Source organism: Aspergillus niger, assembly GCF_000002855.4.
Source record: "Aspergillus niger supercontig An01".
In the NCBI taxonomy this organism is placed as follows: Eukaryota; Fungi; Ascomycota; class Eurotiomycetes; order Eurotiales; family Aspergillaceae; genus Aspergillus; species Aspergillus niger.
Genome location: NT_166518.1, coordinates 1,856,927 through 1,880,338, shown reverse-complemented (window position 1 = coordinate 1,880,338; position 23,412 = coordinate 1,856,927). Strand labels below are relative to the sequence as shown.

The following is a 23,412-nucleotide window of genomic DNA, read 5'->3' as shown; positions in this document are numbered from 1 at the left end:
TAGAGTTGATAGAAGTAGGACAGAGAAAGTTGTGAAGCGCATTTTGATTGGTAATAGTATGGTATAGTAATTGTTTTGAGTGTGATTGGTAGGTTGATTGATGCGAGGGGGAAGTGTATGTTGGGGGAGTTGGAAAAGGGCTGTGGGAGAAGCAATTTATATATTCAAGCTACTATCTATCATTGCCTTCTCTGGACTACTTAGGTAGCCTCACTGCCTGCAATTGTACTTTATGAGAAAATTCCGAGCCAAAGCAGCGATCTGCGTCATGTCCAGACACCGGGACCTGGGTTTGTAGCAGTGCATATCAAAGCTGGAGAGGAAATAGCACCTATAAACGAGGTGAACACTTCACTCCCAATAATCTGCTTCACATTAGTCTTGTACCCCAAAATTGGATTGATAGAGATTGAAGAGGAAAGACGAAAGCATATGCCATCCCGCGGTAAATCGTAGGCATCTACTCCGTAGATCCGGTTCAGCTGCGCCGTTAGGGTGGTTGAGTTGATCCCAAACACAGGTCTCCAGCTCGTAGCATTAATGACGTAGACTCAGCATTATAGAAACTCCGTTGTGCAAATATGCTTAATCATGGTGGGCTCTATTTGCAGTATGCGATTGAGAGTGGTCGATTATACCTGAAGTACTCCGCTAGATGGGGTGTTGTTGAGGCCGGCCTATAGCCGATCTCGCCGCAAGAGGAATAGGAGGGGCCACCGGAGCCGATGGGCGACTGCGACTAGGAGTATCTATTCGCCTTATTCTTTTCTTCTTCTATTCCACCTTGTGCTTGGGCATTTGAGCATAGTCTCGAGTGCTAATAATATCTCAAATGGTGGCTTATGCTTGCTTTGCTTCTTTCGTCTCCCCATTATTGCAGCTTTGCGATTTTACTTCTTGTGGCCTAGCTACGCTTCCAAATGAGCATGATTGCTGACACGCCAGGTTCAGGCGCATATGCCAAAGAGGCTCCGTAGCACTCCGACGATCTTCGAAGAGCATACACGGCAGGCCTTGCTATCCTCCGTCCATGATTTATCGACTGAACCTGCTCGACACCGATGTAGAACGTGCTCATCGCGATCACGACGACCGACCGACACCGTACTACACTGTGCGTCCTCAGGCAACAGCGCGGGGTGAAGGCAGCTTTGGTGTTCCCGGCGGCTCGCTTAAGGGCCAATCAGGAGCGTAGAATAGTACCCGGTCTTCCTATATAATTCATCGTAAAGAAGTACTGTTGCCTTCGGGCATTTGGTCAATTTGAAACGATACAGAGAAGATTAGCATGGCCCCTGCACTAAGGATGACACGCTCAATCAAAGAGAAGCTACCAGTTTTTTTTGTAACTTTTACAGGCTTCATATGAAGGTAGAAGTGTCTCGTGCAATATACGCCGTCGAGGAGGTGCCGGGTTCGAATCGCGCTGTTGGCTCCCTTGTTTTTTATATATAATGCTTCACTTAGCCTTTTTCTTTTTTTTCCCAGAAAGTGGCATCCACTACGAAAGGCACGTTTATGTTTACTTGGTCGATCAGAGCAATTAGTATTTCCTTCCGGTTCATGATGGTTGTGCAGGTCAATCTGATACATATATACACAATACTCCGTAGAAGTTAAAAATAATAATCAAAGAACCCAATTAAGCACCCCCCTCCCGCTTTGCGTATTCCTCCTCCATTCTCTCCTCGTATAATCTCTCCGCTTCCTCCTTGCTCAAAGGCCTGAGATCTTCGGAGCCCGTGGACAAGTATTCGGGTATCGTACCACTGTTGCGGTCCATGCCTGAGCCAAAGGCGGACTCGCCGAGGGTGTTTCCCGTGGCTGCGAGGCGGTTGACTGAAGAGTCAGAGGTTCCGTCTGTGCGGTTAGGCACCGAGCTGGTGTCTTTGTGAGGCATTATCAGGAGGATTGGATTATAATTTGCTTTCAGAGATGGGAGTAAAGAAGTGGACTTGTTTGAAGTATGATAGATAGACAGGTACTATGTCGGCGATGGGCCGGTTGAGACGTTGTTTACTTATTTATGTGCGCCGGAGTGGCGAGATGTTTTCCGCAACGTCATAGGCCACCGTGGCTTAGCAACCAAGTACGCAGTACGAGCTCCAAGATCGCGGATATGATTGCCTTCCAGTCGGTAGTTACTTCCGTCACAGGCTGCTACTCATCTTATTCGCTGGTATAGTGCCACCACTTGACTAGAGCTGCCTACTGCTACAATGTTCTCTTCCCCACCCTCGAGCCACTGGCCCAAGAACTGATGAAAAGAAAATAAAAGCTCCAAAAGGAGAAGTGCCAAAGAATACGCCTGTCAATGACCCGTAGGCCGTTGAACGGATTGTTCCGCCGCGCTGTGCAATGCAGGGACCAATCCGTGGTGAACCGCCTTCTTGATCGCAGTCACCCAAACAAGGTAAGTATGAAGAAAAGAAAGAAGAAAAAAGTCTAAAAGGGAGCCGGGGGGGAGTTGCTTATATAGGATTGGGTGGGGACTCCGGAAGGCGCTAGCGGTAAGCGAGGTTGGGCGGTACGACTCGTTTCGGTATGTCACGTGGATACTATTGGGAGGGTGTCTCCTTGCATCCCATGGCATCGCTTTGGTGAGGACGACACAGAAGGAGCGAATTCTACTTGCCGACTACTTGAAATGGCTGGTAATAAGTATCTTTGAGTTATCTACTTTGTATCTTCCGCATAAATGGAAAGGGCTGCCGTATCAACGAGTCCCAATCGGTGCACTAGGACAAGAATATCAAGGTTTAGATATTCAGTTACGATGCAATAATGAGAAGAGCCATAATATGGCAAACAGTGCCGATGAATGGCATGGGATTGCCATTGCAAACCCATTTCATTGGATGACGTTTTAATTTGTGGAAGTAGACGGTAGCCAGCATTGGAATCCGTTGCGAAGATAAGTCCTCGTTGCTTTGCCAACCCCGCTTAACTATGATGGTGGCAGAACTTAATTCTTTTCTGAACCCTTGGGGTAGACTGGAACAGCCTTATCCGGGCCAACGACAGTCTGAAGCAAGACGAAAGGTTAACAGGAAAGTAATATTTCCAAGGGGTCCAGGATCGCATAGAAAGAACTTACCTTGAGTGGTAGGCACCATTCGAACCCCAAATGGCTCTCCGTGAAGGAACGGTCAGTTTCCACAAAGGAGACATTGTACGAGCTAGCCAGTCTCTCGGCTATGGCCAGTGCGCAATGATTTGAATGCTCAATATCCAAAGCCTTCGAATTGATCATTTTCTTCCCCATAGAGACCGCAAGGGCGAGCTTTCGGAGAAGATAGGTACAATGCTCGTCATGCCAGTAGCGCGTATAGGCTACGGACACTTCCCCAGCCTCCAACTTCTCTACATCAGCGTCAATCGTCATCTTGGGGTCCATGTACCACTGTCTGTCCTGAAAGGTGTCGTAGTCTTCCCCTGGCTCCGGAAAATAGCACTCTGGAGGGATCCAAGCGCGTTGCATCGGCTCGAACACGCAACCTCGTGCTCGTGCTTCGTCAGGAGTCACTCCACAATCTGTGTATTTATATTGATTTCCGGTACGGGTCATCCAGAAGAATACAATTGCTCCCGCGAAAACAATTGCTAAAGGTGCATATACAAGAGGGTTGGTGAAAAATGAGACGGACAAAATCCCCCGGCGTCTAGGCACCGGAGATTCAAGGTCTTCGGTAGATTCGTCTTCGTTCAAAGCTATATATTCACCTCGCTCCGATTTGCTTTGCGAAGAAACATCATGATCATGCATTGGAACATTGACTGGCTTCCGCAGTTGTTACTATGTCTTTTCGTTATTCCTTGCCCTTGATCTTTCATGATTCAACATTTTATAGGGTAGAATAGCCACATACTCGATATAAAAGCAAAATCTCACACGATTCGATTCGTTAGGGTCAAACGGGAGGTTGGAGTTTGAAGAAGTAGGACTGTGTGATCTGTGGTGTAGGCCACCTGAGGGATAAGCATACTCGAATGCCAGGTGCCTCTCTGCGTTCTTATTTCACTTGCCGCGTCTTCCGACATCTTCGAGTGTAAACTGAAAGGAACATTGGAACATCGAATGATCATTGGCCCGATAAGGTATACGAAGGCATTTTCAGTATTATTTATTTGCGAATATACACAATACATGCCCAAAAGGCGCTAAATATGTCTCGACTAGGGTTTAATTTATGTTTTGTCTTTAGAGGGATGTCCATGTGCGTCAGAATGAAATAAATGCCAATACAGTATTAATCCTATATAGTTTAAAGGCTAGTATGTGACAAGCGGCTCACCTGGTGGAGCAAGCGAGGCCCAAGTTCGATTTCCCCTCATGAACACCGCTTGTCTTGAGCTAGTCTGAGTAAGCCCGAAAGCCACCATGCTTACTATGCGCTATAAAGTGCTCTATACACAGTTCTCATTCGGTTTACTCCGTAATTACAAAAGAGGGGTAATCATTCAGGCGACCGACAGATAAGTCGCAATCTGGGACCAAAATTATCGATCGCCGAGGCTAAAAACGTGCCTGGCCTGGAATCGGACCCGAAACTTTTGTCGTCCGCACGGCATTAGCGCTGGAATTCATAACCACTGGCACCTCGATCAGGACAAAATAACCCGGGCCAGGATCCATGATAAGCTGAGTGCAGTGTTTTACATGATGTAAACTATCAAATCGGGCTTCCAGGATCACGCCCGTATCCTTCATCCTATAGTATTTTTGCCGTAAAAGAGACAGTGCGCGGCGTGCCACTCCTCAGAGGCCCAGAACGAACCTCCCGTCTCACCCAACGTGGCAATTTCTGCCTTGCTGATGGGTATCGTGCCGTTCTCATCATAGAAAAAGTTCCATGTGCCATTGGGGCCGGGACCAGCCCGCTCGAATTGCGCCGTTAATTCGTCATCTCGGCAGTACGGAGGAAGCCAGGCTGCGGATAGGGAGTCGTAGATGCAGTTGAGGCTAAGGGCCTCTTGAATTGTGGTGCCGCAATCACAAACATTAAGTTCGTGTGGAAGCGCTTCCGGATGATGATCATGTGGATTCGAGTCTACCTCCTGCGTTTTTGCGGCGTCTGGCGATGGCGTGTGGGGAGATAGAGATGTCGAAATCAAACGGTATGTGTTATAGCAGACTGAGATGAAACCCCACACCGCGAGCAGGTATGTGATAGCTTGGGAAAGGCTGCATTGGTAATGCCTTTTCCGCGCCTTCGCAAATAGGTCGCTCTTGTCACCTGTGGATGACACCGCACACTCCTCCCTAGAAAGAAATGGGGTTCTGTCGGACTCCGTAACACTTGAATCATCAGATAGATTCATGACTGGCTTTGGTAGTTATAGTAAAATAAAGATATATGCTGGGCAGCCGGAACATGAATTTGTCGGTGGGCTTAGGGAACGATGCGAGCCCTTGGTGATGTGAAATGGCACTGGGGAAAGGGCGATGAAGTTTTCTCCTGAAAGGTTATTTATGTCCATCTGTGAGTGGTGATATGATAAATGGAGTAGATCCTGGGATAGCAAGTAGCTCCTCCCTAAGTGTATCTGGGTACTTTCAGGCAGCGGGGGATATTACGAGGAAAGTAACAAAAACCACTTGTACTCTGATAGTATGAAGCACGACTTACGCCAGATTTGAAAGGGAAAATTGCAAAGCCAAATACGAGGGCCACAGTTGTGAATTTCAGTAATGCAGCTAGGAGTCACCAAGCATTCATGAGAAACAACGCTAGTCCTTTCCTCTTGAATTCACAATTTGATTTCGAGACGGTGGGCCTGAAATACTCCACCATATGCAAGAGCCTCTTGGGAGGTACGAGACCGGAGTCTGGACTTTCAAGCAATCATGTCATGTGGCTTTGTGAAATTCTAATACAGGACGACGAATACCTAGATATCCACCGTCTCGGTTAAGATAGTTAACTACTTCTCAGCTTGCTCTTGAACCAGCAGCTAATCTATCGCACGTGTCACACGTGGCCTTCCTCCGGTCGAACCGTCCCACTAAGCAGACACTTTCCCATCATTATTCAATAACTTCCCAGTGCCTATTTCAGTAACCCCCAAATCAGGATGGGTTTGATTCTCCGTATATGGGTCTCCTGCGCAGAAAATGGTATAAACAATCTGGGTTTAAATAGTGTCGGAAAATGGACGGTGGTCCCTTACCGAAAATGGGGTGTACGAGAAGACCCGGCTCAAATGGATCGAAAGAGCGCTCTGCCATCCACTCTTCAACTTGACTCCAGTCAGCACACTGATGGTTGCCGTCATCCGATGCCACTGGGCTGGCATCACTGTCATTTTTGCATTAGTTTCAGACAACCACATCATTCCTACATGGTAACTTACTTAGTAGTCCAGTGTATTGGAATGAAAGTAGGATCTGCGTGGCATTGGATATGCTGCCTCAGCCAATCTAGACAGTGTTCTGTGTCTAGTTAGTACAATCATATTCCAACAAAGGACATTCTCATGGTGTCGTAACATGCCTGTGTGTCGTCGCAACATGAAAAGCTCGAACTCAGAAAGTCCCGCATAATAGTGCTCCGCATAGATGTACATATGGAGTCGTTTGACACAGTGCAGCCCATGGAAAGCGGATACTGTCACATAATAGCCGCTGCCGTCACTGAGTTTGATAACACTATCATCACCAGCAAACTCACCCAGCTCGGCATGGCTGACTTTAATATCTGCATCTAAGGGAACAGTTAACACTTGCAATACCAAAGGGATTAGATCTTCAAGCATCGAACTCTTCATGAGTCTGTCCCACGCCTCCTCGAGCTCCGGCCTTGGCGGCCCGCTAAAGTTGTTCGTTTTGTGGGGGTTCAAATCGCCGTCATGTCGGTAGATTGCCAAAAGTTCAAATCGGTGCTTCTCAAGCTTTATGTTATCCTGGAGAGTATCTTTGAAGGCCGAACACAATTCAGCCATGATCTCTGCATTTCGAGGGAACGGGCTGACTCACTGGAAGAACCCAAATGGGTTTTGGGCATAAGAAACATGGAGGCATACAATGTGACTAGAAGCCCATTCAGCAAAAGTAGGGCGATGTGCACAGCGACAGAGCACCAATATCTCCTGAACCAGGAGATTCCATGTTTCGGTCCTCGTTGCGCTCTAGGAAATTCTGGAAAGCTATCATCATCGGCCGCGTTCACTGGGTCGTGGTATTTCTCTTCGCATTCTGAGGATTGAAGGAGACGAGAATATTTGAACATGTTGGGTCCGCGCTGGCTACTGGGTTCATCTGTAGATTTTGAAGCGGAAGCAATTTCTTATTGTGAACAACGTTCGTCGACTATGGATCAAGTGTAGTTTCAAGGATTGAAGGGCCTTCAGGTACCTTGTCTCCCCTCCTTCAGACTCTAGCCCAGCCTACGTCTGTCAGATATGATAATGGCTGGGGCATTTCAAGGCATTTTCATGACACAACCCTCATCACTCGTAATTATCACTTGCTACTGCTACACTTGTACTCATAATCCTATTGTAGGTAGTCTCTACGTCGGGTTGGCTGTGCACCTTCCTGTTCCGTAATAGATCCGCTCAGTACGCCTAGCACTGGTGTATACCACGATTCAAGATTGTGAATTTGACACAGAACACTACTATGAGTGGGTATTTTACAATATGTCTTCGAATGAGTCGCTTACAGAGCTACAACGTCTGCTCTGACTATTTCTGGTTGGTCGGCTCGCTAATTTCCATGTATACTAGTAAGTAGTTTCGGATTTCATACAGACCGGTGTCCCATTGTGGGGCTATCTCAAGGTCTAATGGCTGACTCGGTCATATGCGGAGTCCGGATCCTGCTCCGTACATTATCTTTATCATCAGTCTTTTTAGCCGACTGCAAGCATTTTGTCTCACTTTGCTATCTCACTTTGCTATCTCACTAAGCTATCTCACTAGGTGGCACTGGTGGCCTGAACTTGGCCACCATTCTCATTGGCCAGGATGTTTTCACCTCCACATCCGTCCACCCTGCCGGACGCTTTCTCTTGGCGGCATGTTTTACTACTACTGCTAGTAGTTCTATCCAAGATACTCTATCCGCGGCCAATGAGACAATACCCCTTGGTCTACGTTCTAGCCTACCCCGCTCGCATTGTATTTTCCTTCCGTGCGTCGATGCCGTGAATCTCAAAATGACGAAATGCTGAAAAGCCTGAAACATCTCTGGATGGACACGATTGGCCGGCCCGTTCCGGGTGATGTTGATCCCTTGTCTGTGCGCTTTTGCCGTCAATGATTTGAAATGACTCTCTACGATTCTCTCTCAAGTGACATGATGATTGAATATAACACCAATGGTGCAATTTACAGTATATTATAGCGCGGGGAATGACACCATCGTGTGAGATTCTGACCTCACATCCACCTGTAAGCTTATAAGAGATGCGTAATCTGAGCTGTCAGAATTCTAGTCTTTTACTGCATGGCCTAGCGGTCATTTTCTGGAGGATTCACTACCTAAGGCGCCCTAGATTGGATGCTGATACAAGAGACACTATGATCTTACCGCTTCATGCATATGAGGCTTTTAGGCACGTGCGCCTTACTGCATCGACTAGTTTGTTCACTAGCCAAGTCACAGAGATTCGTATGTCAGATATCATCCCATCCCCACCTTTGGCATACAGCCTTAGTGGAGACAATACTAGTCATCATGTAGTATCAATACGACTTAGTGGGGTTTGCCTACAGCAAGAGGCAGGGGATGTGTTGAGCAGGTACGACGGCTTAGTGGAAATTTGTTTGTTTGCTATATTCCTTGCTTCTAGCCCATACATTTGCCATTTTGTGGCTTATTGAAACATCGATCGTGCTCAATCTCTCTTATTCGTTCTCTCCTTCCCCCCAGCCTCCACTCTCCTCCAATAAACTCTCATTCATGGATGTTGGGAATCCTATCGGCGTTTAAACTCACACCACTCCCTGTCGCAATAGCGTCCAGCGGATAATTGAGCGTAAATATCCCCTCACAATGGTCGATATGAGACTCGCTGTCAGACCGATACTCAATCCTCTTCGCTGCTCCTTCTACTCCATGCACCATGCGGTGAAGCTTCCGCCAATAAAAGCTACAATGGAACACGTGCCAGCGGTAGGTCATGTAAAAAAACTCATGGGTGTCATTTCCCGGCAATTGAGCGATCTCCGCCAGTGTCATTGTAGAATTTCCCGATTGATCTGCGTAGTATGTCCAGGACCCACCATCACCTGGGCCTGCGGCGTCGAATCGTGCAGTCAATTCGTCGTCTCGGCAGTGTGGTGGTAGCCAGGCTGCGGAGAGGGTGTCATAGCGGCACGAACGAGTCAAGGCTTCAGCTATAGAATCGCCGCAGGAGCAAGACAAATCATCTTGGGATAGGCTTCCGGGCCAGTGGATGTATTGCGCTACCGTACCACTATACGGTCTTACTAGGTGGTAGAAACCGTTTAGCGCAAGAAGCAAGATGACTAGGTAGAAAGATAGCAATCCTATGCGTTTCAGTAGCCTCGAGGAAGTGCTCGTGCAATGTCGCTTGTCAGAAGAGAGGCGTCTAAGTGCCAAAGAAGCCGTGGCCAAGTCGGAACTCTCCCTGGCAGCAAGTAGGCCCTCGTTGTACTCTTCTTCATCTTCATCGGGTTTTTGTGAGGCTTTGGGTAGAGTGGGGAGTTTGAAAGAGACGGCAGCTGGGTGCATGACGAAGGCAGAATGTGCACTTTGTGCTTGAAAAAAGCCAATGCCAGGGTTTTTTGGTCGCTAACGAACGCTGAGAAGTAGTATTCAATTTGTAGGCCAGAAGGATTATGCATGTGGGAGACGGACTCGAAACTTTCGGCCTTCTCCAATACAGAGTCTTTACCAACTACTATCGACAAATAGGCCAAGGTTTAAGAACTCCAATCGGGGCCCAGTTACTTATCCTAGAGTTTAAAAGGTGAAAAGCACGGATTACATGTTACCAGAACGTCATGGGACTTTAATTCCCATTTTCATTGGCGATTCACGTGGCTAAAGGTACGTGCGTATGCATCTAGATAGACCCGCAATTTTATCATGACTGGGGCTATGTAGAACTTTTCGTAATAAGCGCCAAATGTCATCAAGTAGTTCAGACATATAGGTATCACACAGGGAGAGCACTACAGGCCTACCGGACTTGGCCAGGAGGTCGTCAGCATGCTCTTTTCAGTCTAGTAGGCATCTGGTCTATGCAGTCATCATGTCTGCAAAAGGGCACGCGATGGATAACGCAATATGGTTGTATCGGAAAAGACCAGTATAGTATCTTTCATAAACTAGTAACCGTATCAGTCTGTATCTCTCGTCATCCCCAATGAGCTTGAAAGGCTAGAGATCTTCCATTATAAATAAGAGACAGAATCACTCTGATGGGTTTGCACAAGTTGTGGGCCTTGTCGAAGCTAGTCAATCTTCCTTCTGTTGTTGCAGCTCCGTTAAAACTACTCTCAAGCTCCATTTTCTCAATTGAACTCAAATACATTTCCTCATAAAGATGCACTTTCGAAACTTCGCACTAGCTATTACGCTTCTCACCGTTGGGGTCCAGGCTGCTCCAACCCCTGGTAAGTACAGTGTTTACCACGGCTTTGCAGTCCAGAGTAACTAATTGTATCTGTAGGGTTCATTGGCATTGAGAAGCGCAGCGATGCTGCTCCTTGGACTGCCAAGCTAGATGAGGTCGAGAAGCGCAGTGATGCTGCTCCCTGGACTGCTAAGCTAGACGAGGTCGAGAAGCGCAGTGATGCTGCTCCCTGGACCGCCAAGCTAGATGAGGTCGAGAAGCGCAGTGATGCTGCTCCTTGGACTGCCAAGCTAGATGAGATCGAGAAGCGCAGTGACGCTGCTCCTTGGACTGCCAAGCTAGATGAGGTCGAGAAGCGCAGTGACGCTGCTCCTTGGACTGCCAAGCTAGATGAGGTCGAGAAGCGCAGTGATGCTGCTCCTTGGACTGCCAAGCTAGATGAGGTCGAGAAGCGCAGTGATGCTGCTCCCTGGACTGCCAAGCTAGATGAGGTCGAGAAGCGCAGTGATGCTGCCCCCTGGACCGCTAAGCTAGATGAGGTTGAAAGTGAAGCCAGCACCTGAAGGGCATGGGCTGAAAAGACTAGAGGGCACTATCCGGATACAATGACACTCGCGTCCCCTTTTGCAAGTCTGGGACTGATTTAGCTCTTATCGCGAGTAGAGTCCCATGATAAAATCAGCCTACATAAGAATGAAATTTATCTGCCGACCTCTGCCAATTTCTGTGTATCGAATCAAAGATGAAATGTGCTTCTCAAGAGACATTGATAAGACTATTTGCTTGTACTATGTACGGGCAAGTGCCTCCACCTCCGCCCCAATATCTTATCGTGGAATAGATCGCACGAAGTAGATAAAGGCTATCCATAGGTCCGGGCAACATGAAAGGTGTTCATATCTATACTAGTAGCCACTAAGACACGTGCACCCCACCACATGTATTGTGTGACTTGACTTCCCAGTATATCATGCCAGTGGGGCCCCACCTCGAAACCGACGGGCAGATCAAGCATCATCCGTCAATGATACTTCCCCTTCTAACATAAAAACGAGATTCATCTGCATGTACTATTCCGAGTGACTATCGATCTCACGATGCTAGACAGATTACCCCTCGAACTACTGCACATGGTGCTCGATCATGTAAGCAGTCCTCTGTTCCTCTCCAGCAGCAGTTGAAGCAGGCTAATTCGCCATCCCAGGTGACCCGAAGGGATCTCAAAAATCTCTGTGAAGTCTCCAAGAACATCTATGTAAAGATGGTTCCTTGTCTATATGAATCACTAGTCATAAAAGCAACGTACCCATCAGCTCAGTCCGTGAACGATGCAATCACGAGGTCAAATCACTCGCAGTTGGTGCATACAAAGCACCTCAGGCTGTGGGGTTCATATCATGAGATAGAAGCCTATCAATTCTGTTCTTTGCATGATTTCTTGGATGGCAGGCTTCAAGCTCCCGGTGATGTTGATGGACCCATGTCAAAATTAATACTGTGCGGAGATCAGCAGACCACTACGTTTGACTGCATTCCGATCATGACACACAACATGTATCGCATGGTATCAGGAATCCCTCGGGGTCAACTTCAAAGCTTCCAGTACAGATATTGATTTCTGATGCACTACGGCGAGTCAACACTAACACGCTATAGGTGGGATCTAAAAACATGTTTTTCCGAGGAAGTGGTTCTCCTCATCAACAGGATTTTAGAAACCCAAGAGAAACTTACGACAATTTCTCTCCTCACAGATGGTGACTGCATTGTAACCAGAATCAGACATGCATCATGCGCCATAAATCTTGCTCAACTTTCTGAGCTCCAACACCTATCCTGGAGAGGTCTTAAGCGATATGTTGACTTTGAGTCGGTTAGACAGTTTATCGCTGCTCACGGTGCTCAATTGAAGACACTGCACCTCGACCTTATCGGCTGGGACACCGCTAGATTGGCCTGGAGACAAGTTTTCCGAAAAATGGTCGATAAACATGCAATATTGCCACAGAACTTCTTTGCGCAATGCGTGCTTGGTCTTTCACTTGAAGAAAAACCATATACCCTTCTCACGGCTCTTCAACGCTTGACTCTCTCCCAAGTATCCTTCATCCCCATGGAAGTCCAGTTGACCGGTGCTCTTAACGTAGGGCAACTTCAAGCGTTGCAACTCATCAACTGCCCCGGTACATTCCGCTTCCTTCGACAGATCGTCCACTCAGGCATGCCACTTAAGCTGAAATTGCTCGAACTGACATTCAACCCGGAAAAGCTAAATCAAATTACCGACGAGTCGCAGGACAACATCACCGAAACCGTGAAAGCCTTCCTCGAGGCCTTCTCCGGCTTGATAGATCTCTATCTTATGCTTCCAACAGTCTCTTGGGACGGCATGTGTCAAAGCATGTTGCATCACAAGTCCACACTGAGGCGCCTCATCACACACGGCCTCTGGAGAACAGAAGTCGGCTTCCAGCAAGATGGAGATTTGTTTGGGTCGCCTGAATTTCGACCCCGCATATCCCACGATCCAGGGTTGGAATTTTTGGGAATTTCGGCAAGTATCAGCGAGATGTGTACAATTACGGTACCCACTATCCTATTTCCTCATTTTTGATATGTTTGATATCGAGATGAAATGCCTCGAATGCTTACTTGATGTTTCTCTGGGACAGGGCGATCACGGACTCAGCCCCACTATCGAAGTTCTTCATATCAGAGCAAGTGGACCCATGTTACGCGAACGCATACCAGATAATTCAGTAGCCTATGATGTTTTGCCTTCTTATGCCGAATGGGCTTTTGGGCGGGAAGGGTACTTGCACCTGCAGGTTTTGGCTTACGGGGATTTCTCCCACGACGGATGTTATAACGACTATAATCTTCTTTGGTATAGAACAGGTCGTTATGGGTTCAAGGTATTAAAACCTTCTGATGCGAAGTTTTGGGACCTGGTACAGGAGTACAAGGATGTGTTAGGGGCTTGTGCTTTCGATGAGTTGTTTCTTGAAAGGGGAATACCTCGATGATTGCTAGCATTTACTCCTCTGATAGCGTCGTGCATTCATATCATGCAGAATGGCTCGGGACACACTTTTGTGCTTACCCTACGCTCTGGGCAGCTCAGTCAGTGGCTCGATTTTTATGTAGATGCTGTTCGGTAGTTTACTCATTTCTGGGTGGTATGGCTACCATTCAGCAGTATTATTATATGCAATTAGCCCAGGCAATAAGTACATAATCGGCCACAGTGCAAATGAATAAGGAGTAAAAACCCGAAAGTTAATCCTCTCAATGTAATTTGCCTGTCCTTGACCAACTTCCACCAAACTCCGTTCACTCAGCACTAAGAGCAAGGCACGCGTCTACTGCTAATCCAACCCTGCATTACCAGTGTTAGCTACTCAATACATCGCTCCTGATGTAGAAGCAAGGGACAGCTTACCTTCCACCCTTTATCTTGACCACATCATCAATGACATCGCGGTCAAGATTGGGGAACATATTACACAGAGTCTCTACGACGTTGTTGTGCTCTGCACGATGGATTCTCCGTGCTTCTGCATCCTCAGCGCTGGCTTGACGCGCAGCGGCATCTTGAGCATCCGCCCTGGGAACCTGCGGAGAGGCTGCACTGCGTGGCCTCTCCGCCGATCGCCGGCCTTCGCTGCTATTGCGGGGCGGCTGGTACACGTTCGGTGTCAGTCGTGGCGATGCCCCAGACTGCGTGGGCCGATCCTGAGGGGAGTCTGGCTCATCAGAGAAGATTCTTCCAATGGTCGACAATGGCTTCTGAATGGTCCGCAGAAGCCCTGCTACTGGGGCCGAATCTTCATCGCTAGACTGTGATGCCTCTTTGCGCACGGCCGTGCGTTGCGTGTCAGCAGAGCTTCGTGGCGCGGATTGGGAGCCTTCGGCGGAACGGCCTGAGGTTTGGCGCTCCAAGGTCTCGGACTCGCGGTTTTGCTGGGCAATAGCGGATACGGCAGCTTCAACGCTTCGCTCAAACTCTTCGTCGCTCACTGTTAGGCTCGTTCGGTCCAGTGTCTCGATGAATTGAATCGCTCCCGACTAGAGAGAGGTCAGAATATGGTCGTTATCTAGAGCAGGATTCAGCATACCAGTGATGATAAGTAGTATCCAGCTTCCCCTCCAAGCTTATCCTGGTTGCGGAACCGCAGGATATATTGTATATTCGATACTAGATGTTCGGGATTGGCCTGCAGCACCACGTAGATCAAAAGCGGCACAAAAGAATCGGCAGACGTGTCAGATCTTTTAGAGTTCCTCAGCAAACCTTGAGAAAATTAGCACATATGTCACTCCACAGCCCTTGCATTAAGCCTGCTACCTACCGAATATAACTTTGCAGCAGTTCAAAATGCAGATAACTTTATCGCGAGGAGCCCGATAGCCGTTGATCTTCAACAATTCTGTAACCGGTTAGATAGACGTCGATCGATGAAAAGAGGGCCCATCACATACCCTGCTGAGCTAAATTCAAGAAACGGCGACCGTGAGAGCTCACTGGCGGTATGTCCAGATGCTCTTCTCTAACCCAGCTGTAAATTCGCATCTTCTGAGCGAGAACTTCATCTCGCTCTATATCCTCCTGATGCTGCCCTCGCCTCCATGGGCCATGCATCCTCTCCATCTCGCGCCTTTTGCTTCTACGCGCACTTCGTGGGATTGTGGGCGGACCAGGAATAGCTGGTGAAAAAGTTTGGGAATATAGTCTATTCATTACGAGCTTCTCCATCCCTTCTTTGGCATTGTCGAATTCACTGTCGGACACATCGCGCCATACTTCACACTGAGCCATTTTGTTTGTGATGAACACCAAGAAATCGCTGATAATCTTGACTTGTTCATGGACCATCCATTGTCGCTTCCCAAACTCATGGAGAAATGAGCGTAGAAACTTCGCGACCGGGTCCGCAGTACGGTGACGCAGTTGCTCTAAAAAGCGATGAAAATCAAACGGTTGGTCCGGCTCAGGCTCGGGTGGCGGGGGAATGGTCGATGTCGACGAACGCCGGCTCAATTTGGCCTCGTCGGCAGCAGAACTCTTGGGAACTTTTGCGGGTTGTTTCTCAGCTGAGATGGAAGATGCCCCTGTCGCAGACTTGGGCATGCGCGCGTCGTCAGCCGCCGATTTACTGTGATCTAAACTTGACTGACGAGGTGGAAAGTGGCTCTGTCCACCCAGAAACTGCTCGGCTAGTTCCAGGCGAGGAGACATGATCTGTTCCTGCCCGTCACCGCGCGTAGAGTCTTGGAATTGATCCATAATACTCTGAATTTCCGATTGAGAGTCATTGTCACCACCACCAGTATTCTTCCTTCCGTCTTGGTCGTTTTCAGGCACCTCCGGTAATTCCTTATCAGTCAATTCGATCGCGGGCGAGTGTGTGATTGCGGAGTGAGGGTTTGAGGATACATAAAGTTCGTCTTTCGCCGGGGGTGTAGGAGGAATTTCTGCGTTTGGCAACGTAGCAGGCGCCGGTCTTGCTGTCGTGGTGATAGAAAGCCCCTTCATCCGCTCCGGAAGCGATTCCCGTGGAGGCAACACGGGGTTCGAGGGATCTGTGGCGGACGGCGTCGGCACCGTGCTTGGGGACTCCGTAGAGGTGGCCTTCGCTTCTTTCTGAACGTGCTCCGTCATCTCGACTTGTTGCGCCTCTTGGCTGGTCATCGGCACTCCTGAGGGATCATCCTGTGGCTGCGCGGCAGGCTCGAGGTCAGTCGAGCTCACTTGTTCAGTGGAACTAGAAACGTTGTGAACGGCCGGCTGGGCCTCCCCATGACCACTAGGAGCCGGGGATTCCGAGGGTTCTATCGCAGACATAAGCAACCTGCATGCACGCCAAAATCAAACTAGAAATCAAAAGAGCCTCGTTAGGTAGAAACATGGATCATCATGAGGGGAATATGCGGAGACGTGGTTCCCGGGGCTGCCACGTAATAGGCCACGAATGTCTGGTCAGCTAATATTGGCAACAGACTTTACGGCCCTAGAGTCAATCAGAGTAGGTGTCAGGGAGAAACTGCGGAAATATAGAAAAAAGGGCCCCAGATAGGGGAGTAAGCTCCATCAGCGCCGAGGATGTCAGCCCGCAATCAGCGGCGGGGGATCATCGTTCCCCCGACCTCCGGCTCTCTTCATCATGTTTCTCTTTCCTCTTCCTTGTCTTTCACCTCAACTACGCCCCGCCAGCGTCTCGCTTGCGGCTTGTTTGCTACCATGTGTGGTATTTTCTTTTCTCTAAGCGCATCAGGAGCTGTGCTTCCTAATGAGGAGACTTGCTGCTTGTTGCGGAAAAGAGGACCTGATAACTACCATGTTCATAATGTTGAACAGAAGATAGCCAATACACGGTCAAGCAATGAAGAACCCATTGCTGTTCAGCTTACCTTTGTTTCCACAGTCTTGTCGATGAGAGGAGGCTGCCTTGTTCCCCAGCCACTGGTGGATCTCACTACGCAGTCCGTATTATGCTACAATGGAGACGCCTGGAAGATATCAGGTGAACCTATCCAGGGCAACGATGCGGAGCTGATCTTTAAGCTGTTACTGCAGGCTGTAAACCACCATTCGAAAACAACTTCGTCAGCGGACTCGGGTACGACTGCTGTTCAAGGTGTTCTGGATGTCATCAGTAGCATTTCCGGCCCCTTTGCCTTCGTGTTCTATGATGCGATCAACTCAAAACTGTTCTTCACCAGAGATTCACTTGGAAGACGCTCTCTACTCCAAGGTGTTGATGAGTCAGGGGCCTTTAAGCTGTGCAGTCTCTGCGACGGCACATCTTCGACCCACTTTAGTGAGGTCGAGACAGACGGAGTGTATATGATTGACTTTGAACATGCTATATTCCAGGATAACTGGATCGCAACGAGGAGTGCTGGCGCGCCTTTGTTCGATGCAAGTTGCATACAGACACTTTCTTGGGAACATAACACATCCGATCTTCCTCTTCGTCCTGTATGCACTTCTTCCTCATCCTGATCTTACCTAGCTAACAGAGGTTCAGAGAAACCCCGTCCCTCCAATGAACAAATCCACACCCGATGGAGAAGCTCCTTCACTAACCGTTGAGACTGTCGCTGTCAGGGAACTTGAGCATAAGTTGCGTCAGTCCTTAGCATTGCGAATTCAGAATGTACGAGAACCTCCGACTGCTTCATCAGGGAGCAATGTGAAAGTGGCTGTACTGTTTTCCGGTGGCCTCGACTGCACATTACTCGCCAGGCTCTCTCATGGGATCCTGCCAAAGGAGGAAGTCATTGACTTGCTCAACGTGGCATTCGAAAACCCGCGCGTTGCGGCCGCCGCGGCGGGCAAGGGAGGTGCCACTGGCTCCGTGTATGAAAGCTGTCCCGATCGTATCACCGGCCGGGCGGCATTTGCAGAGTTGCAAAGAGTTTGCCCCGACCGTAATTGGCGATTTGTTGCGGTAGATGTACCGTACGAGGAAACCCTTGCGCATCGTGAGACTGTCAAGCGTCTGATGAGACCCCACAATACCGAGATGGATTTGTCCATCGCTTGCGCATTATATTTCGCTTCGCGTGGGCAAGGGCTGGCGTTCGACAGTCGACAGATCGACGCTCAACCCACGCAATATGCCACTTCGGCACGGGTGCTCCTGTCTGGCCTTGGCGCAGATGAGCTATTTGCAGGATACTCGAGACATGGAGCAGCATTTTCTCGCGATGGTTTCACGGGCCTCATTGACGAGATCAACCTTGACGTCAGCCGCCTTGGAAAGCGAAACCTGGGCCGTGACAATCGAGTCATTGCACACTGGGGTCGCGAAGCGAGGTTTCCCTTCCTAGACGAAGAGTTCGTGTCCTGGGTGGTGCAGCTCCCAGTGTGGGAGAAATGCGGGTTCGGCACCCCTTCCCCACCAACGGATTCACCAGAGGCAGGGCTCGATTCGGAGAAAAAAGCCCTTCGCCTGGTCGCACTAAGACTCGGCATGACGAACGTCGCCCGGGAGAAGAAGCGAGCAATCCAGTTTGGGTCCAGGACAGCCAAGATGGAGAAGAGCAAAGTGAAAGGGACCGATGCACTTACCTGAATAGATTTCCTTTCTTTCCCTTTTTCTCCCTTCAACGCCTCCTCTCCAAAACCCTCCGGTACGTCTTTTGACGTACAACAACATGCCTCCTCCCCCAATCAAATCAACCCAGACCAGCAATGATGACAACTCTGGATCAGATACTTCTGAGACCGCCTCTTCGATCTATGCTCTTCATCCACCACTCTTTCGCTTCGGCCCTCAGGCAGACACGGCTCCAGTAATCCCCACAGCACACTCGTCGCCACATCTGTTCTTTTTCTCACGTGGGAATGCAACCGCCTTTCCATCATCTAGGGGACTCCCTGCACCGTGAACGGAGCGGGATCTCAAGCACTGATGGAAACAGGACCGGTACTTCTCACGCACTGTAGTTGGCGCTTTCTACGAAAGCATTCATATGAGTGTGCTGGTATACTGGATGCCTTTTCCGTTTGTTGGTTGAGCGCGAGGGTATGGATGGTTCGGGCAAGCAAGAGGTTGTTTGTCCATGAAGTAGATAAAAAGGCAAGTCTGAGCTGAGTCGATTGCACACACATATACAGATGCACATACATAAAACACAGAGGTGTAGATAGTTTATGAGTGGCGCTGGCTTGATCAGTGGCCTTGTGTACGATAGTGAAACCTACATAGACTTGGTGCTAGGTATCGAGTGTCATTTCATACTACGTGAACGGTAAAGGTTGAAAGGGCTGGGCCGTGTTATTACTTGTCTTACGTATTCGGTTCAAAGATACCAAGGGTCATGACCAAGAGCTCCAGTTGAAAGGATACGTTGTTACAAAGAAGTCAAGATGCGCATATAAGATACTTTGAATTGGAGAATACCATAGTTCACAGTCTGGTACATAAGCGCAACAATAATAACAGAAAAGGCACTCGGATAAGTCAAGTACACCAGGTAGAAAGATTAGTGGCCACGAGTCAATCCCGATAAGTGGGAGACATCAGAACCGGCCATAGAAACAGAAAGGCAGAACAACCATATAACAGACCCGCAGTATATGACTGGGGATGAATAACTCACAACAGCAGATGCAGAGATGCTGATCTACCGAAAAGTACACGGTGTAAGCTCCATAATGAATGGGCAAGAACGAAAGGAAACTTTTCAACTGTCGGAAGCATCAGTCAAGAGATTGATTGATGCTTCCGACAGGTGGTGACAGGAGGCTCGACGCCCCCGCCCACAGAACCCGCTAGGAGTATGAATAGCACAATGAGCACAATACAGATACCAAAACCCCATGCCATAACCCAAAATGAAAACCCAAGAAACTTTTTAGATCAGTTAGTGCCAGTCTTGGCCATGCTTCGCCAGTACTCCTCGCGTTGCTTGGACTCTTCAAGCATCCGCTCGAGCTCCTCAATACGGCGCTCCATCTCGCCTTGACGCTCAAGCTTGCGAGCGCGAGATTTGCGAGCAGCCTCGGTATTGCGAGCCCTCTTCATTGCGGCGGGGTCGGCAGAGTCAAACTTGATTGGAGGCAACGGCTTGCGCTGGCGAGCATTGACACCGGCCACTGTGGAGTGCTTGGTGCCCTGACGGGATGGGGCAGGAGACGCAGACGGCGCGGGCGAGGCGCTGGCACGGATCACTGAAGTCGGAGGGGGTCCGGTTGCCTTGGGCTGTTGAAGCGAAGCAGCAAGCTCAAGGGCAGCCGAATCCAGGTCCAGGGAAAACCCATCCTGAGGGAACAGACTCTCCCACTCCTCGGGCACAGCGTTCAGATCCTCTCGGTATTGATCTGGGAGATGTGTTCTGACTGAAGAAGCCAGGCGTATCCAGCGGGGGAGTGCTGAGATCAGTGAAAGTCGTCGATGGGGGAGCCGAAGCGTCGAAGAACAGGTCCTTCGGCGAGACGGTGCCCGGAGGGGCCACCTCACCCATCGGGCTGAAGAACGAAGTGTTGATCTGGGGCGAAAGCATGTTGGACTCTGGGGAGCTGAGATCGTCCCCAAAGCGGTTGGACTGGAGATCAAAAAGCTCAGGGAAATCTAGGACTGTCTTAGCACCGTATACATAAGCGTGCACTGCCCATGTGACAGGCTTACCTTGAGCGATGTTCGGGGTAGACATGATGCGGCGATGCTTCAGATATGAAGCGTATTTTCTCTTCAACAAGTTTTGATTGTGCTGATTCACAAAGGCGGAATAATTGACCGTCTTGTCGTTAAATAGGGGGACGGGTGGGCGGTTAGAATGAGCAGTGTTGTTCACTGCAGGAGTAGAATTCGAAGCGGCAGGTGTTGCGAACCGACGCGCAAAATGCTTTCGCAGAGAGGGGTGAGACCAAGAAGACGGAGACGAGGAATATCCGGAAGATTGAGCGGCTAATCTGGCCGAAAGAGGAACCTGGGCAGGCGAGCCTGGAAGCTGCTGATGCAAAGCTGAAGAGTGTCGTCTAACAGGATACCCTGGTTGGACCAGAGAAGGTTGATATGCGGATAATCTAGGGGCAGAATTGATCGGTGCTTGAGCACGCGAGTCCCTGGGTTGCGGCGGGGGACACGGAGCGGGAAAGAGCACAAAGTCCTGCGGAAGGGGACTGGGATTGTTGTTGCTGTTGTTGTTGTCGCTGGGAATCGAATTCACTGGAGCCGATGGCTGTTGAGGCGGGGGCGTGGGAAGCCATGATTGCTGTTGGTAGTCCGTGGTGAACGACGTAATGTCGAACGGGAAAGCGTTGTTTGGAGAACTTGAGCTACGCAAAGCGATGCTAAAGTTCAGAGGTCCTGGAACAGGAGACTCTGAGGGGGTGGAAGAGGAGAGATTAGAAAAAGACGAGGTCCGAAGAGGATCTATGGTGTCTGTCTCGTACGAGAAAGACGTAGCTGGTGCGGGGGAGGCGTTTAGCAGGCCATTTTGAAAGCACGGAGAATCAGACGCGGTATAAGTATAATGCTGTATGGTGACGAGATGGGATAAATGAATAGAGAGATGTGTGGAGTGGGAGAAAAGATGAAGTGGGAGAGAAAGAAAAAGGAGGGAGAAAAGAAGCGCCAGGCAGCGACGGGAAGCCAGGCACTTCTTAACTGTTTGTGTGTGCGGTCTTGCCCGGATCTCGCCGCCAATCACCGTTGACCGGACCCCCGCCCAGTGCCCTAGCCTGATTGGGCATAGTCTATCTTACGCGGTCAGCAGGTGTGAGTCATAGGGCCAGCAAAGCCGGCGATTGGCTGTCAGACCCAATAAAGTGGGGTTTGCAGGAGCCCCAGGCATTCCCGTGCCTGGTGCAGCGAGTCTCAAATTGTCCTCTTCTACAGTGTAGCACCAGGCAGGTACGTGGGCTTTCCTCCATTCAGCCCGCAACGGAAATGTCACTCGCAGGTCACTGGCCCAGCAGCAGCAGGCCCCCCTCGACCTTGGATTCCTGGCCCTTCTTCGACTCCTTCATTCAACTCCACCACTAGACTACTACTGAAGGAGTGTGGGAACAAAAAAAATGAAAAAAATAGAAAAAGGCCGCGCGACTTCTGTGGGTGATGAAACCGGTTCGCACCCGTGCCGCCGACCGGACCCATTGGCCAACCAGCAGGCACCATCACAGCCCGTCGGGGTCTGCATTTGGTGCAGCGCCCGGGGGTGTCATTGGGGCTGAGCCTGAGCCTCAATGTCTCAACTGTCTGCGAATGAGACTTGTCCTGTGTCCATCACTCTCTTGTCCCGTGCGACTGTCACTCCTTTGTGATGTGTAGGATCTATCTATCTAAGCCCTCAACCTCCTGGCTACCGTGTCCTGTCCCGGTTTATTGGGGCCGCAGGAATACGATGCCGCACCCAAGGGATACCAGACACACTGACAGAGCCGGTTTGTGACCAGGGTTTTTTACCCGGTCGGAGGATCCTTTCCCTAATTCCCTCCCCGCCCTGCAGCCCCCTCGCCAAAGTCGCTCGAAGGGCGTGAAATTCCACTTGGGTCAAACTCTATCAAGACACCGAGACGTTCCGGCCTTCATCTGACCACAAATGAGTTTTTAATTAAAACGATACTTGGCGGTCTATGGCCCTAAGAAGAATTCACACAAGTACCAGGGAATTAGATTGAACCCGGTCCGGTCAGATTCAGCAGGAGATTATTTTCTCTGCGACACGGGTGGTATATGGTCGAGGTCGTATTATCTCCGGGGAGAAGCGTCGTATATTCCGGGCGGAGCATAAAGATAACTAGACTATCCGTAAGACTATTGGAATTCCTCATTGCCATTAGTAATGCACGGGACCAACCGGCCCATGTGAAACCTAAAAGTCAATTACCTGCAAACAAGGAAAAATCTCACTTGTGTCCTTTTCCATCCGAAGTTGGCATTTCTAATATCGGGGTCTAGAAGGAGTGAATGGAGGATACTAGGCAACGATTCCGACCTCCAAAACCTGCCTACCATATCCTGCGAAGTCAACCCTCAGTTGACCAGGAGACGGACAATTCAATATCTCTAGATCGCACATATCGTACGTACGTACGTACATGCCTCCTACCGTTGCAACCTGCTTCGAGTGGGGATGCCAATGGGCGTATGCATACATCAGCCGCGGCGCGCGCGCATCTCTGCTGTATGCAGGCCTCCCCAGGCAGCCGCCGGCGATGACGTCTTGTCAAGGAGTCGATGATGCCTGGTCAGCACTACACAGTAGACTAGTTACAAACTCGCAAGAGTAAAACCAAGCTTTTATTTTCGTGTTCATCTTGACTTATGAAATTGATTCGTGCTGCAGGGTACACCTAGCCTGGGTACAACCAGTCCCTTCCATTCAAATTACTAGTCTGGCCTTGCGAATG

At 49.4% G+C, this 23,412-nt stretch overlaps 10 protein-coding genes across 10 annotated transcripts; 3 read left to right on the top strand and 7 right to left on the bottom strand.

Moving 5' to 3' along the window:
- Positions 1 to 1,642: 1,642 nt before the first annotated feature.
- On the bottom strand, positions 1,643 to 1,900 carry An01g07980 (uncharacterized protein; the record flags this gene model as incomplete). Its single annotated transcript, XM_001389186.1, has 1 exon — positions 1,643 to 1,900. The coding sequence occupies one exon, from the start codon at positions 1,898 to 1,900 to the stop codon at positions 1,643 to 1,645; it is 258 nt and encodes an 85-aa protein (XP_001389223.1).
- Positions 1,901 to 2,965: 1,065 nt separating this feature from the next.
- An01g07970 (uncharacterized protein) lies at positions 2,966 to 3,766 on the bottom strand (the record flags this gene model as incomplete). Its single annotated transcript, XM_059749697.1, has 2 exons — positions 2,966 to 3,025; positions 3,098 to 3,766. 2 exons carry the CDS (start codon positions 3,764 to 3,766, stop codon positions 2,966 to 2,968), a joined length of 729 nt encoding a protein of 242 aa, XP_059603247.1.
- Positions 3,767 to 4,571: 805 nt separating this feature from the next.
- Positions 4,572 to 7,229, bottom strand: An01g07960 (uncharacterized protein; the record flags this gene model as incomplete). Its single annotated transcript, XM_059749693.1, has 7 exons — positions 4,572 to 4,642; positions 4,779 to 5,328; positions 5,631 to 5,698; positions 6,172 to 6,299; positions 6,355 to 6,433; positions 6,672 to 6,947; positions 6,977 to 7,229. 7 exons carry the CDS (start codon positions 7,227 to 7,229, stop codon positions 4,572 to 4,574), a joined length of 1,425 nt encoding a protein of 474 aa, XP_059603246.1.
- Positions 7,230 to 8,899: 1,670 nt separating this feature from the next.
- On the bottom strand, positions 8,900 to 9,700 carry An01g07950 (uncharacterized protein; the record flags this gene model as incomplete). Its single annotated transcript, XM_001389183.1, has 1 exon — positions 8,900 to 9,700. The coding sequence occupies one exon, from the start codon at positions 9,698 to 9,700 to the stop codon at positions 8,900 to 8,902; it is 801 nt and encodes a 266-aa protein (XP_001389220.1).
- Positions 9,701 to 10,517: 817 nt separating this feature from the next.
- An01g07940 (uncharacterized protein) lies at positions 10,518 to 11,110 on the top strand (the record flags this gene model as incomplete). The annotated part of the gene is made up of 2 exons (XM_059749684.1): positions 10,518 to 10,587; positions 10,644 to 11,110. The coding sequence occupies 2 exons, from the start codon at positions 10,518 to 10,520 to the stop codon at positions 11,108 to 11,110; spliced, it is 537 nt and encodes a 178-aa protein (XP_059603245.1).
- A 534-nt stretch (positions 11,111 to 11,644) lies between these two features.
- An01g07930 (uncharacterized protein) lies at positions 11,645 to 13,161 on the top strand (the record flags this gene model as incomplete). The annotated part of the gene is made up of 3 exons (XM_059749680.1): positions 11,645 to 11,692; positions 11,752 to 12,101; positions 12,204 to 13,161. 3 exons carry the CDS (start codon positions 11,645 to 11,647, stop codon positions 13,159 to 13,161), a joined length of 1,356 nt encoding a protein of 451 aa, XP_059603244.1.
- Positions 13,162 to 13,880: 719 nt separating this feature from the next.
- On the bottom strand, positions 13,881 to 15,834 carry An01g07920 (uncharacterized protein; the record flags this gene model as incomplete). The annotated part of the gene is made up of 7 exons (XM_059749673.1): positions 13,881 to 13,926; positions 13,990 to 14,101; positions 14,180 to 14,398; positions 14,468 to 14,615; positions 14,666 to 14,841; positions 14,900 to 14,977; positions 15,030 to 15,834. The coding sequence occupies 7 exons, from the start codon at positions 15,832 to 15,834 to the stop codon at positions 13,881 to 13,883; spliced, it is 1,584 nt and encodes a 527-aa protein (XP_059603243.1).
- A 954-nt stretch (positions 15,835 to 16,788) lies between these two features.
- Positions 16,789 to 18,628, top strand: An01g07910 (uncharacterized protein; the record flags this gene model as incomplete). The annotated part of the gene is made up of 2 exons (XM_059749665.1): positions 16,789 to 17,529; positions 17,564 to 18,628. 2 exons carry the CDS (start codon positions 16,789 to 16,791, stop codon positions 18,626 to 18,628), a joined length of 1,806 nt encoding a protein of 601 aa, XP_059603242.1.
- Positions 18,629 to 19,918: 1,290 nt separating this feature from the next.
- Positions 19,919 to 20,711, bottom strand: cpcA (leucine zipper cpcA-Aspergillus niger [putative frameshift]; the record flags this gene model as incomplete). Its single annotated transcript, XM_059749658.1, is given in 2 exon segments — positions 19,919 to 20,635; positions 20,687 to 20,711. Coding segments are annotated over 2 exon segments (742 nt in total), but the record flags the coding sequence as incomplete, so codon positions are not given.
- Positions 20,712 to 21,084: 373 nt separating this feature from the next.
- On the bottom strand, positions 21,085 to 21,267 carry cpcA (transcriptional regulator gene cpcA-Aspergillus niger; the record flags this gene model as incomplete). Its single annotated transcript, XM_059749651.1, has 1 exon — positions 21,085 to 21,267. One exon carries the CDS (start codon positions 21,265 to 21,267, stop codon positions 21,085 to 21,087), a length of 183 nt encoding a protein of 60 aa, XP_059603240.1.
- Positions 21,268 to 23,412: the final 2,145 nt, after the last annotated feature.